The 14,793-nt window shown below is 42.9% G+C and overlaps 1 protein-coding gene across 3 annotated transcripts; it reads left to right on the plus strand.

Annotated features, from left to right (window-relative positions):
- On the plus strand, nucleotides 10,198-14,793 carry LOC8055331 (NAC domain-containing protein 78). Of its 3 annotated transcripts, XM_021459279.1 has the most exons (6): nucleotides 10,199-10,964; nucleotides 12,512-12,766; nucleotides 12,915-13,191; nucleotides 13,276-13,586; nucleotides 13,767-13,887; nucleotides 14,054-14,778. In XM_021459279.1, the coding sequence occupies exons 1-6, from the start codon at nucleotides 10,479-10,481 to the stop codon at nucleotides 14,476-14,478; spliced, it is 1,875 nt and encodes a 624-aa protein (XP_021314954.1). In that variant the 5' UTR covers nucleotides 10,199-10,478; the 3' UTR covers nucleotides 14,479-14,778. The 3 variants fall into 3 exon arrangements, with proteins under 3 accessions (XP_021314953.1, XP_021314954.1, XP_002453065.1); XM_021459278.1 differs by having other exon boundaries at nucleotides 10,198-10,964; nucleotides 12,915-13,586; nucleotides 14,066-14,793; XM_002453020.2 differs by having other exon boundaries at nucleotides 10,200-10,964; nucleotides 12,915-13,586; nucleotides 14,054-14,793.

Consider the following 14,793-nt stretch of genomic DNA (forward strand, 5'->3'; position numbering starts at 1 on the left):
CACCCTCTCATCAGTGGTTTAGTGATGTCCAGTTTAATCTTGATGCGGAGAAATTGTCCCACCGCTGACCCATCCTCATCAAGATCCATGTCCACAAAAACCCCTACTTCGTCTCCAATGGCCTGGCCCGTCTCCCGATTCATCATTCCGAGCGGTAAACCCGATGCCCTAAGCCAGATTGGGATACGATCAAACTTGATGTCCTCCAGCCTCTTCTTCCCATCAAAATCCACCACCACTATCAGGTCTTTCCCGAACATCCATGGCCCATCCTCGATGGCTTTCTTCTTCCCCGAAGCCTGGTGAAAAGTGAAGAGAAAATGGTTCGATCCTAGGTCCTTGCAGTCTATCCCCGTATCGGGCACCATACCTTCCCTAGGGCAAGACCCAGGCCCTCCGCAAACACGGGACGATCGGAGAGGACCTTCCCGATGGCCTGCAGATCCGCCGCGCCTCCACTTGATGCACCACCACTAACCCGAATTCCCTTCTTCTCCTTCTCCGAAAGCCTCATCCTCTCCATCATGCCTTGCACTGACTCCATCGTCGCAAAACACCCGACCCTCCTGGCTCCCCGCTGCGCCAAAGGGAACAGGCGACAGAACTCTCTCTAGGCTGGTGGATTGGCTACTTACTGGTTGGCACGAGGGTTTTGGGCTCTCTACCGGAGAGAATTTGACGTGGACTCCGATTGCACTGGGACAGGGACGCAGATCAGTCCAAGCACCGGTGGTCTGGGAGCGAGTTGTGGAAGATGACAAGGAAACCCTAGTCGCCGCCACCTAGCCCTAACTCGATACGCCCTAGGCGCCGAGACAACCTGATTTGTCGTCGAAGAGTTAAGGCACGCCGGCACGCGAAGGTGATTACGTGAAGGAAACGATGCGTCAAGCTTCAACATTTATTAGTCTATATTTCTAATTGGGTCGGCTGCATGTAAAGGCCTACTTGTGGCCTGCCAATGCAAAACAAATGGATCATGGATTCACGGTGGTGCACTTGCTTGGCCCACGGTGGTGCACAAGAGGTAAAAATTAGTACCTGTTAATTAATATTTGGATTTTACCCTGGTGCGTGTGCACTCGGGTGGCTCAAAGCCACTGGTGTCTTGCCATGGTTGCTTTCTTTCACGTGACCAGAAAGAGCATTGTTGGAAGCTTTCAGCTTTTCCTATTCACTCCTGTGCCTGGTGCCTACTGCCTACTGTACTAGGGTTGCCGAGATTGAGAGCAAAGTATCTTCTTTCTCTGTGTACCATACTCCCTCCTTTGTAGGAACGATGTTCTGCTCTCAAACTAGGGCCTTGTTTAGTTCATCCCAAAAATTAAAACTTTTTTAAAATCTTATGGCACATGTATAAAATATTAAATATAGATAAAAAGAATAACTAATTACACAGTATACTTATAATTTGTAAGATGAATTTTTTGAGCCTGTTAATCTATGGTTAGATGATAATTGTTAAATAAAAACAAAAGTGCCACAGTACCTAAAATTTTTCACCTCTCTTCTTAACTAAATAAGGCCTAGGTTTATAGAAGGTAATATCAATATCTACGACTTTAAAATGGGTGTGCTATGAAAATATATATTTAATGGTGAATTTAATTATTTATATTTATTTGTTATATATAATAATATTTTTATATACAAATTTGGGTCAAATTTATGAATGTTTGACTCAACACTATTCTAGCATTGAACGTATCCTTTTTGAGATGGAGATAGGAGTAGCATCTAGCTGTCGCTTATGAAAGTACTCATATCGTCCTAAATTATAAGAGGTTTTGTTTTTTCTATGTAAGCTTTTTACTGTGTACATATGGAGGCCTATTTGGTTCCAAGTTTTTTTAGGGCCAATTGCATTACTGTTCTCGTTTTCAACTCTAACTGCACATTTGCCCCTGTTTTTTTTTAACTTTGCATATTTGCCCTTGTTTTTGCAACATGAAACTTCCTCTTCCCCTATTCTGTGAGGGGGACTTAATGATGTTAAGTGAAGGCTAAAAAGATAAATACCCTTGACATGAATGAATGATCCAATAATCAATAAAAAAATTTATGTACAAATTTATTGTAGATATATTTCAGACAAAGTACATCATATATTATGTTTAAATATCTAAACGTAATATATTTTTGCAAGCATAATGACAGGAATATCAGTATGCAACACTAAATTAGTAATGACAACAACCCCCGCGGTTCAACTGGACTACTACTACCAAGAAGAAGCAATACAAAGGAGATGATTCATTCTTTGCAAGTTTTTTCTAGAATCAACATATAATTTGATTGATTTATATACCCTATATATCCGACCAAAAAGAGAGAATCAGAGATGAGAGACTTCTCGAGACCAAAAAGAGAAGCAAATAGATGAGATGAGATCGGACCAGACTTCTCGAGACCAAAAAGAGAAGCAAATAGATGATGATGAGATCGGACCAGACTTCTCGAAATTGCCCATGCACAGCCATGTTGCGAGGAGCACGCCAATTTCACTGATGGTGCAGGCGGTCGTGGACCTCATCCTAATCCCGAGCACCATCTCGCGCTGCACCTGCTTGACGTCGCGCCGATAGTCGGTCGTGTCACGGGCCTGCCGGTGAAAGGTCCAAATGGCTAGAGGGGGGTGAATAGCCTATTTAAAATTTCTACAAACTTCACTAAGCAAGTGAGTTAGTAAAACAAATGGCGAAGCAATTCTAGCACTAGCTCAACTAAGCTATGCAAGCCACCTATACAAACTAGTACAAGGCTAAACACTAAAGCACAACAACAAGAGAACTAAGCTAAACAAGCTACACAACTAGCAAGGTAAGCAAGTATGTAAAGAGAGGAGAGTGATTGTTATACCGACGTTGTAGAGAAGATATATATCCAATCAATCACGTACACAATCACAAGAGAAACCTCGGCAAGAGATGACACAAGATTTTTTACCGAGGTTCACTTGCTTCTCGGCAAGCTACTCCTCGTTGTGGCGATACACCCACTTGATGGATCACGAGCTAATTGGCAATCCAAAGCCAAACCCTCAGCGGGTGCCGCACATCCACTCACAAGATGGGGATCCTCCAAGCCACGAGCAATCCACTAGAGTAGCCAATTGCGATCTCCCGCGGGGAAGGCTCAAGAACCCCTCACAAATCACTTGGTGAGGCTCGAAACAATCTACAATCACGAGCTCAACACCACCGCTGCTCCAAGCCGTCTAGGGCGTCGGGAAACACCCAAGAGTAACAAGAAATCCGCAGCAAACTCAAGAATCAAGTGCCACTAAATGCAACTCTCAAAGCAATGCACTTGAATCTCACTCAATCTCACTAGGATTAGCAATCAAGCAAGGAGATGAGTGGAGGGAGTGTTCTCTAGCTCAAAGTATGCCTCAAGTATTCAAAAGTGCAAGGGTCAGCCTCCCAAAGCCAGCCACCAACTATTTATAAGCCCCTCAAAGAAACTAGCCGTTGGCTGATTTTCACTGGGCTGAAAACGGGAGCACCGGACGCTACTAAGTGAGCACCGGACGCTCGACCCCCAGCGTCCGGTGCTCAGGGGTAAGCCACGTGTTAGATTCTAACGGTCACCTGCGCACCACCGGACGCTCTGCAGGTCCACACCGGACGCGTCCGGTGCACACCGGACTCATGCGCAGAGAGTTTGTCAAACTCGCGACCTCACCGGACGCTGGGCACCGGACGGTCCGGTGCTCACCGGACTCGTGCGCAGAGAGGGTTGCAAAAACCCCTCACACCAGACGCTAACCACCGGACGCTCTCAGAGTGCGTCCGGTGCTCCACCCTAGCAGGGTCAAGCACACCGGACGCTGAGGCCAGCGTCCGGTGCCTCCACACTCAGCGTCCGGTAAGTGTTTCTCAGAGAGAAAACACTCCCGCGACTTCTCCAAAATTCCCACCGACGCAATAGAAAATATACACTTATTTTTCTCAAAAGCGCCGAATCCCGCCTCGCAAGCTCGGCGGGAGGGAGAGAGGAACCCACACCCCTCTCAACCCTAGGAACTCCACCTCCTTTGAAAAAGTGCTAACACCAACAAGTGTCCACCACTAAAGTGCATGTGTGTTAGCTTTTCACAAACATTTTCACCAAAGGAGTTAAGTTAGCACTTTACTAGATCCTAATGCATATGCTCAAGATATGGACCTAGTAGCACTTGATTCGAGAGATGACCGTGATTTCCCCTCTTGATAGTCGGCTATCTATCCTAAACCCGGTCAATCACTTCTCTACTCATCTTAGACCGACAAAAGTAAAACCCTATGTTTATACCTTTGCCTTGATAACTTTGCTCCTCGTCTATCATCATGATCTCCACATAAAGCTTCATCTCTTTGTAATCATGTGGCCATCTTTCCATGCCACCATGCACCTTCATCACATGTGTTGCTATGCCTAACTCAAATCACTTAAACATAAGGCATTAGCAACTTGGTGTCATTAATTACCAAAACTAAACTTGGCCTTTCAGCCGGTATCGCCACCACCCCTGTGTCGTCGACCCGCCACGCCGAGTCCACCACGTCACTGGCCTGCTGTAGCCACGCCGCACTGCTTGCTCACCGTAGAGTGGCGCGTCGTTGGCCTATCGACCCTGCGCTCCAAGCACCGCGCCACCGGCCCTAGAGCATAGCCTCCTCAGGGTCACAGGAAACAAGAGTTGAGGAGGCTGTATGTTTTGGATAGAGGATGGGCAGGATAGTCTTTTCCCCTTTATTTTTCTAAACATTTTTTATTGGTCCATTATTTACCAGCAGCTAACGGAGTTAGAAAACAGGGGCACGGTAGCTTCAGATTGAAAAAACAGGAGTAAATCTGCAAAGTTAAAAAAATAGGGGCAAACATGAGTTGAATGTGAGGGCAGTAATGCAATTGTCCCTTTATTTATCACCCATTATATTGAATGTTTGGACACATACATAAAATACTGAATATATACTATTTGCAAAACTAGATACTAATTGTTAAATAAAATGAAAAATGCTACAGTGTCTGCTAAATTTTATCAATCTAATCAAACACTCACTTATATAACAACTAGATACAGGGTAAAGAGACTATTATATACTCCCTCCATCCCAAATTGTAAGTCATTCCAAGAATTTTGGAGAGTCAAAATTTTCTAAGTTGAACGATGGACGGAGGTGTGAAAGTTACATCGTGACTTACCTGAAAGTTAGGGGTGTTTTGTTGACTTATTTGACAATTAGTGTTTAATTATGAACTAATTAGGTTTAAAAGATTCGTCTCGCAAATATCCTCTAGCTGTTATTTTAATTTTGCAAATATTATATATTAAGTACTTTATGTATGTGTCCAAACATTCGATGTGATGGGTGATAAAAAAAATCACTTGGAACCAAACAGGGGCGTTGTTTAGTTCTCAAAATTTTTTAAAGATTTCTCATCACATCGAATCTTTGGACGCATGCATGGAGCATTAAATATAGATAAAAAATTAACTAATTGCACAGTTTGTTTATATTTGCGAGACAAATCTTTTAAGCCTAGTTAGTTTATAATTGGATAATAATTGCTAAATATAAACGAAAATGCTAAATTTCTCCAACTATCTGCCAAGACGTTAGTGTTTTCGTTACACCAAAGAATTGAAAGAATCAATTTTGTATGTATGTCAAAACCAAAGCTAAAAAATTTCACGGACTAAAAATACTGTCAGAGCCGGCACGAAATCCAGCTGGGATCTACGTAGATCTTTGCTTGGCTTCATATTTGTAGGCAACAGCCAACAAGCAAAAACCTTTGGTGCATTGGGACAATGTTAGAACAACGAACTACAAATGTTATACGTCTATATTAGAGTTTTGGCGTGCTACCCTCTTCTTGAGCGAAAGGAGAGTTGTTGCCATTTGTTTGAAAAAATAGAGGAAGACATTTGATAATTTTTAGGAAGCAATCTAAGAGGGCTTTACTTTACCTTGTAATAACTACTATAGTCGTCGTGAAAATAATATGCAATTCTAGTTTTCTTGTTAGCCAAACTCTCTAAAGTTTGATATCTAAAAAAACATCAACATCTATGATATTAAAAAGATACATTATTGATAAAATATATTAAATAAAGAATCCAATGATATTTATTTATAATTAAACTTGGTCAAACATAGTATGCACTGACTCTACTTTATACTACGCTATAATTGTATATTTGTCGTGATGGAGGGAGTTGTTTCTATCCATTGTAAAAATCTCCTTGAATGACCAAACAACCTTAAACATATTCCTTAGTTTTGGCAACATGAGAACTTCATTTAAATTCAGAATTAGTTATCACCATGAATAGTGCTAAAATTACTATTTATCTAGTTCAGAATTAGTTGGATAAGGGAGGGCATGACTCACTTTGGCTTTGCCTCCGTGTGGAGACAAGATATCATACGACTGGCAAGAGAAGTTATTATATACTCTATCATCTGTGAAAGAATCAATTCCTATAATTTGTACCAATCAATTCTTTTTAAATTTAACCGACTTTATAAAAAAATAATAACATCTACAATATAAAATACACATCCTATAAAAATATATTGGCAAAATTACTATAGGATATCCAAAGTGACCCCTCTTTAGAGCATCTTTAAGAGATTCTCACATTTTATTTCCCAAAATACAGTATTTGTCAACTCCTAAATTAAAATATGAGAAGAAAAAAAAGTCATCTGCAAGAATTCTCTATATTTCTATCCTAAATTTTATTTCTCAGTATTTTTCCTACGACCCGGTCTTATGTTTTGTATCAGGAACCCTCAATTTGTTTATGTATGCGTTTAAACTCTTCTACAAAATCTTTCTTTCTTACGTTTTTCTCACTTGGAACCCTGTCTTTTCTTTTTGCTTACTAGATGGTCTGGAAAACTCCAGATGCGTGCTCCTAGCCCCCGCGCATATATACACGCTCGGGAGGAATTTTTGCGAGATTGAGAAAGATGGGGATGAAAGATGTTAAATTATTGAAGAAAGTTTTTTTTCTTATTTGTCAGAAAATTAAGGATGGTAAAGCCAGATGTTAAACTATTGGAGATGCTCGGACATTTAAAATTTGGCGATTTACTGGTGGACACTCTGGTTCTTTATAAATTTACTGGTGGACCCGGACCAAATAAAATATTCATTTTCGGGCTTGGAGGAGAGAGAAGGGTGGTGAAATGTCTAATTTGTACCTGTCCCCTTTCTTCTACCTTAGTCTAGCGTGAAGTCGTGGTCTAGCCCCCTGTTTTAAATAGTGCGCTATAGCAGACGCTACAATGCTATTTAGTGTTTCTGGAAGAGGACTGCTAAGCTATGAAGATTTTAACGCTATATGATTTTTTCCGCTATTAGTAGCTAATAGCTTGCTAATTTCGTTAATTGGGTTCATTTAGCGTCGCTATTTAGCCTTGGGCTTCATTTCCATCGGCCCAAATAACAGGGATATGTCCCTATGTGATATATGTTATTATGATGTAACATGTATAAACTACAAACTTTGATGTAATGTGTTAGTAAGACTTTGACCTATCTATCTCTATTGGTATTCATAATGTTTTTATCTTTATTATGTGTAAAATTACATAATATTTGACATATTTTTTGCTCGGCCTCTAAGGCCTTGTTTAGTTGGCAAAATTTTTGCCTTTTGGGTACTATAGCACTTTCGTTTGTTCGTGACAAATATTGTCCAATCATAGACTAATTAAGGTCAAAAGATTCATCTCGCGATTTACAGGCAAACTGTATAATTAGTTTTTGTTTTCGTCTAAATTTAGTACTCCATGCATGCGCTACAAGATTCGATGTGACAGAGAATCTTGAAATTTTTTGGAAACTAAACAAGGCCTAAATGACTTAACCCGTTATTAGCGTGCTATTGCCTTTCTTAGCTTTTTGGAGAGGCTGCCGCTAAAAGGCTTAGGCCTTGTTTAGATGTGAAATTTTTTTGGATTTGGCTACTGTAGCACTTTCGTTTGTTTGTGATAAATATTGTCCAATCATAGACTAACTAGGGTCAAAAGATTCGTCTCGTGATTTACAGTCAAACTGTGTGTTTAGTTTTTGTTTTCATCTATACTTAATGTTTTATGCATATGCCGTAAGATTCGATGTGACAGAGAATTTTAAAATTTTTTTGAATTTAAGAGTGAACTAAACAAGGCCTTAGTCCGCTATTTAAAACAGGCGTCCAGCACGTTGCCATCCTCGCCCTCCACCCGCTGCGCCAATATGCATGCCACCCACACCTAACCTCCGCCCGCACGTCCACGCGCCGCCATGGCCACACGTCGTCCTCCACCCGCTGCGGCGTGACACCACTCGCGCTCGTCCCCGCCACGCGCCTGCGTGCACCAGCAAAGCCATTGGCAAGGGCGGGGCAGAGGAGCAGGCAAGGTCGCCGGGGCTCAGCTTGTGGTGGCAGCGGCTGAGGCATGGGCGACGTGGGGAAGAAAGAGAAGAAGAAAAAAAGAGAGAAAGAGACAGGGGTATCGGGCCTTGTTTAATTTAAAAAATTTGTCAAAATAACTACGGTAGCACTTTTGTTTGTATTTGATAAAATATTATATAATTATAGACTAATTAATCTTAAAAAGTTTGTCTCACAAATTACAATTAAATTATGTAATTAGTTATTTTTTTATCTATATTTAATATTCTATGCATGTGTCACAAGATTTGATGTGACGAGAAATCTGAAAAATTTTGCAAATTTTTTTGAACTAAACAAGACCTTAATGACATTTCATCATCCTTCTCTCTCCACCAAATTCAGAAATAAATATTTTTATTCGGTCCGGTGTCCACCGGTAAATTTGTAAAGAACCATAGTGTCCATCAATAAATCGCCAAATTTTGCATGTCCACTGGCAAAGAGAGGTCACTTTTGATGTCCTATAGCAATTTTTGCCAAATATATTTTATGATAAATCTTAGCATTATTTTTAAAAAATTTGGTTAAAGTTTAAAAAATTTAACTTAGAATAACTCTAGGAGTTAATTCTTTCGTGGATGGATGGAGTATATAATAATACTCACTTTGCTTTAGATTATAAGATAACATATAGTGTATTTATATTTTAAATGCAATAGCAATAACTACAGATTATAATTTATTAGCAGATCTCTGTACTAAGAAATATCGACATTTTTTATGGGTGTACCAAACTTTTGAGTGTGGTCGAAGTAATATATGGTTGTGTTTGGTTGGCCTCCAAACCTAGTTTTTTGCTTAGATGGGTTAGATTTGAGCTGTTTGGTTGTCTAGCCAGTTCCTGTAACCAGGCTCCATCTGATCTGCCGTACAACCAGAGCCAGGCCCAAGTAAAAACACCTAGTTGGTGTTTCTTCTAGAGCAAGGCTTTGGCCGGCTCCGTGCGAGCATGTCGTGGCGTCTCATCACCCCCGCACTCGGTCCTCTCACAGCTCCTCCGCTCGCCGCATCCGCTTACCTCCACGTCTGCTCTGCCTTCTTCCTTCCTCCTAGCGCTGCTTCCTTGATGGCAGGGAGCTCCTAGGAGGTGCGCGGCTCTGCTTTCTCAACAGTGGGGGAGATTCTAGGCGGCATACGACTATGCTTCCTCAATGGTGGGCGGAGCTCCTAGGAGACACGCAACCCTATTTTTTGACATCGTGCGGCCCTATTTCCTCGACGCGCGTAGACGCACCTCCTGACGGGGGGATTGCGATGTGACAGTCCTCTCAATGACGAATCTCAGCGTCCATCCTAGTGAGCACCGCGAGGAGTGGCGACACGACGCCGAGCACGCCGATGGCATCGAGCTCCTGAGGTAGCGCGATGATGTGCTCCCCTGACGTCGCGACCATGAGGAGGAGCTCGATGGCCGAGGAGAGTAGTAAGGTGTGCACAAAGGTGAGCGGACGAGCATGTCCATCACCTACTCGAGGAAAAGTCTCAGTCTCCAGCTTAAAGAAGAGGTAATTATATACAAAGTAACCCAATCAACCAAACATGATTCAACTTAGCCAGGCTCAACAACGCATGCAACCAAACAAACAGATCTTGGTTTGCTAGGAGACAAACTTTAGCTAGCTTAGTTTAATTTTACTAACCAGACTTGTATAGGAAATGAATCAAGCCAGACTTGTATAAAAAATAAATCAAGCCACACACCCTATATACACACACACTCATATATTCTTCTAGAAGATGCACAGGAAAGCAAAAGGCCCTCGTGGAGTAGTCCACGCACGCACGCGGTTCCGCTCCTTCCCTCCTCCTTCCCAAAGAGCATACCAACCAATTCCGATTCCGAAACCACTTGCACGGCCACGGCTCCGGCTCCCCCCACCTCCTCATCGTGTTCGCCGCCTCCCCACTCCCAAACCCTAGCAACCCTCACCCCCGATCGAACCCAAATCCGCCCGAGGAATTATGCGAAATTCCCCGAGATCCTAGCCCAGCCCAACCTTACCCTACCCTACCAGATCGATCGATAGAGACTACGATGAGCCTATCACCGCTCGACTCCTCCTCCCCGCCGGCGGCGGCCGAGGTGCCCCTCGCCCCGGGCTTCCGCTTCCACCCCACCGACGAGGAGCTCGTCTCCTACTACCTCCGCCGCCGCGTCCTCGGCCGCCGCCTCCGCGTCGACGCCATCGCCGAGGTCGATCTCTACCGCCTCGAGCCCTGGGACCTGCCCTCCCTCTCCCGCATCCGCAGCCGCGACGCCCAGTGGTACTTCTTCGCCCGCCTCGACCGCAAGGTCGCCGGCGCCGGCGCCGGGGGCCGGGGCGGCCCCGGCAACAGGACCAACCGCGCCACGCCGAGGGGGTACTGGAAGACCACGGGCAAGGACCGCGAGGTGCACCACCGCGGCAAGCCCGTTGGGATGAAGAAGACGCTCGTCTTCCACGCCGGGAGGGCGCCTAAGGGCGAGAGGACCAACTGGGTCATGCACGAGTACCGCCTCCTCGACGCAGACGGGCCTCAGGTTGTTTTCTCCTTGCTTCACAAATCAATCATCATCCTCAATCAATATCAATTAGAGCCTGTATCTAATCTAAATTAGAGTGTGTATGTATGTATGTATGTATGTATGTATGTATGTATGTATGTATGTATGTATGTATGTATGTATGTATGTATGTATGTATGTATGTATGTACTACTTATGATCCCATCCCCAAGCACACCACCTCCCACCTCTGGAGGATGATGATGTGCTCTCTGCCCCAATTCACACGCTCGGCTGACTGCCCAATCTATTTGCACGCGGATCAATCAGCACAGTATTTTTCTTTTGGCCATCTGCAATACAATAGATCGATCCTCAGCCGCTTAAGGGCAGCAGCTCTCCTTATGGTTTTGTATTCTCACAATTTATTTATGGTAGGATGCCATGCAAAAACCAAAAAGGGCTTGGCTTGGTACATGTTTCTATTCTTTTGTAAATAAATAAATAAATAAATTGCTGCAACCTGAAAAGGTGCAATCACTCTCTTCCTCCTGTGCTGGTGCTAATTTACTTCTACATCAACATGATATCGTTAGCAACCCTGTTGTTGTGCGACTATCCTTTTGTGAATCTGACCTAGTCATTCATGGAAGGCGAGTTTGCCACTTCACATTGTCATTTGTTGCATGCCAGCATGCAAACCAAAAGGGGTTACTACTAGATAGATGATTGATTTTGTCTTTTGTATAAATAAGTTCTGTAACCTAAAATATGCAACAGCACATTGTGTATTCTCATCATGCTGCATGATTATGATACGACAAAACAGTATGCATAGCCCTTGTTTTTGTGTCATTGGATGGCTCTATCAAACAAAGTTAGGACAGTGTACTGGACTACCTTTTGAATCCAAATACATGTTTGTCTGAGTTTGTCCTAACTCAAATTTCTCAACATTTATTACCATCAATTTCTATAAAAACCTATAGATTGACTTCATATGATTCATGTTAATAGATTGCTCATGCAAATAACTTTCATGATTACTATAATTCTTTCTAGGCCTTCTTTCATTTAAAGCAACGGGTTCTTATAAATGTTGCTAGACCGGGCCATGCCAGGACTTGTACAAGGGCACCCTCAACAGTATGAGCTAGTTACTGTCTCTAAGACAACGTCTCCAATGGTGTTAACTTTTAGCAATAGCTCATAATATGGATAGGCCCACATGTCAACTGCACATGGTCTTGGAATGTGTGTATGAGACTAGCTCTTGATCAAGAAATCTTGTCTCGTCTCTCTCTCTCTCCCCCCTGTTAAAGTATGAAACGAAATTGTGTCCCAAGGGATCTGAGTAAGTAGTTATTTGTCGCTGCAAGTTCCCATACCAGAGTTCAATTCCTGAAATTGTGTGTGATTTGATCTAAAAGTCTTGATGAAAAAAAGGAATGCACTAAGAATAATGCTTCTAGTTGGCTATGTGTTCCTTTTCATATTATGTATGCTGCTTATGAGAACGTGCTTTTGTGGCTTGCCCCATGTTCTGCTTAAATCCTGATGTTCGTTTTCTGCTGAGCCTGTAGGATCTGCATGTGGTGTGTAGAATCTTCCAGAAGCATGGATCTGGACCACAGAACGGTGCGCAGTATGGTGCACCATACATGGAAGAGGAATGGGAAGAGGATGATGATGCTATTGAGAATGGTCCTACCAGTGGCGCATCTGCTCAAATGGCTGCAATCACATGTGCTGTAGATGAGGAGTCAAATGAGGACGATGAGAATGCGTATTGTGAAACAAACAGACCTGCTCGAGTAGAACCATCTCATCTGCCTTTGGTAAATGTTTATTTGCTCATATTATACTCTCCCTATGGAAACTAAATGATATCATATTTCCTGGCATGCAATCAAATTGGAGTGTCACCTTGCAGCTCAAGTTAAACGTGTTGTTATTAACTTCTGTTATCATTTCCCTTGAATTCAGGTCCATGAAATGCTCAATCCACCAGAGATGGCTCCTCAACAAGGTCAGGATTCTAAAGAGACAAGTGATGGAAGCTGTGCTGATGGTGCTATTTCTCTGGAAGAGGTTTTGCAGGAACCTTTGTCGAATATTAGTGTGGAGAATATAGGTAGACTTGAAGGGCAGAATGCAACTGATGATAGCATCAATGTTGATGACTTGTTATCAGCATACCCCAGGAAAGATAATGGCTATGTAGGCCAGGATAACACTATGAATGGGAGTGGTCCAGCAGATGGTGATCACACAAGCTGGCCTTTGAGAGCATATAGTAATCAGAACTATGTCAATGGCCCTCTTGCTGATGAGTTCTTTGACACAGGGAATGATACCAATGGGGTTGCATATTCTGGGCAGCAGCAAGCTGATGGCTTTCCAGCACCTCGCCAAGTGGATGACAGTATGGTATTTTATGATGCTCCATCTGATTATAACTTGGTGGATGGAAATGATGACTTCGTATATCTGAATGACCTCCTCAATGAGCCACTTGGAAATGAATCACTCTTTGATGGAGATGATGTGATGGCTTACTTTGACGCCACAGAGAATGATTTCAAGTATGACATTTTGGGCTCTGCTCAGGGTTCGAATTATCAACTTGCAGACATGCCGTTGAACTTTGCCCAAAAGGTGTGCCTTGGAACTGCTATATATATATATATATACCTTCCTAGTTCTCTGACTATTATAGGCTAAAGAAATAATTGGTGACCGCTAGTTCTGTATGCTAAAGAGCTAATTTGTGATCACTAAGCATGTCTTCTTTCTTGTCTTTCTGGTGATACACGCACATTGTTTACTTATTTACAGAGTGATAACAAAGACAAGTTTACATTCGATGGGATCTCAGAGGTTCCGGAAGCAAATGCTCAGTACGGTGCATCCTCATCTGGTTCCCATGAGGATCTGTATGCAGATACTGAATTTCCAGGTACATTAGTTATATTCCTTTTATTTCTTTATGTACTAATACTTAGCGTTGTATACTTGTATTGTAGAGCTTCATTTTGAATGTTGTGGTGCTTAGACTTGAGTTTGTCTGCAAATAAATTCATACCTACAATTCGACTGTAAGTTTGTAACTGCCTTCTCTGCAGGTGTGCCAACAGATGACACTGCTGATAAAACTTATGGAAAGCGCCTTGCCAGCATGTTGGGCTCTATCCCAGCTCCACCTGCAATGGCCTCAGAATTCCCGCCATCGACAGGGAAATCTGTTGGGATGCTCTCGGCTGTCAGCTCAAGCTCAATTCGTGTTACTGCTGGCATCATCCAACTTGATGGCCTCACTTTCAGCAGTGGCTCCGATCGGTGGCCCTTGCAGAAGAATGGAGACTTGAGTTTGCTTGTGTCTTTCGCCGTGGAGAGCGACGTGTCATCCAAGCTTCCTGTTGGTCTTGAGGATGCTACTCGGATTAGCACTGTTCCCATGGTGATGCGAAGTGGCTTTTACCTTTTCTTTATGTCGGCCATGATTCTCCTGTTGAGCTACAAAGTAGGGTCGTGTATCTACAGCAGGTGAGTTGAAGGTGATGGCGCCTCTGGTCCGGTCTGACTCTGAGGGCTGTTTATTTTGATTTTATACGTGGGTCATCCCCTCAGTGATGAGGGGATAGTAGTCGTTCGACACTATTTGTTTATTTACCATTCTGACCTGTCAAAACATATAGCAATAAACTTTTGAACTGGTGATGGTGGCCATGCCGGGACCATGTCCTCATCAGGCAAAGTAGTGCACTGTGAACTTGGGGCTCTGCCCTTATTATTGTAACCAAAACTTAACTGCAGTATGTTTATGTTCTGTCGTGTGGAAGAAAAGCTATTTTTTCTGGTGTAA

This window comes from Sorghum bicolor, chromosome 4 (genome assembly GCF_000003195.3).
Source record: "Sorghum bicolor cultivar BTx623 chromosome 4, Sorghum_bicolor_NCBIv3, whole genome shotgun sequence".
NCBI classification, from domain to species: domain Eukaryota; kingdom Viridiplantae; phylum Streptophyta; class Magnoliopsida; order Poales; family Poaceae; genus Sorghum; species Sorghum bicolor.

Coding starts and splice junctions, on each gene's coding strand:
- LOC8055331 (XM_002453020.2), top strand. CDS start 10,479: ATGAGCCTATCACCGCTCGACTCCTCCTCCCCGCCGGCGGCGGCCGAG. Junction 10,965..12,511: donor TCGACGCAGACGGGCCTCAG/GTTGTTTTCTCC, acceptor CTGAGCCTGTAG/GATCTGCATGTGGTGTGTAG. Junction 13,587..13,766: donor CGTTGAACTTTGCCCAAAAG/GTGTGCCTTGGA, acceptor ACTTATTTACAG/AGTGATAACAAAGACAAGTT.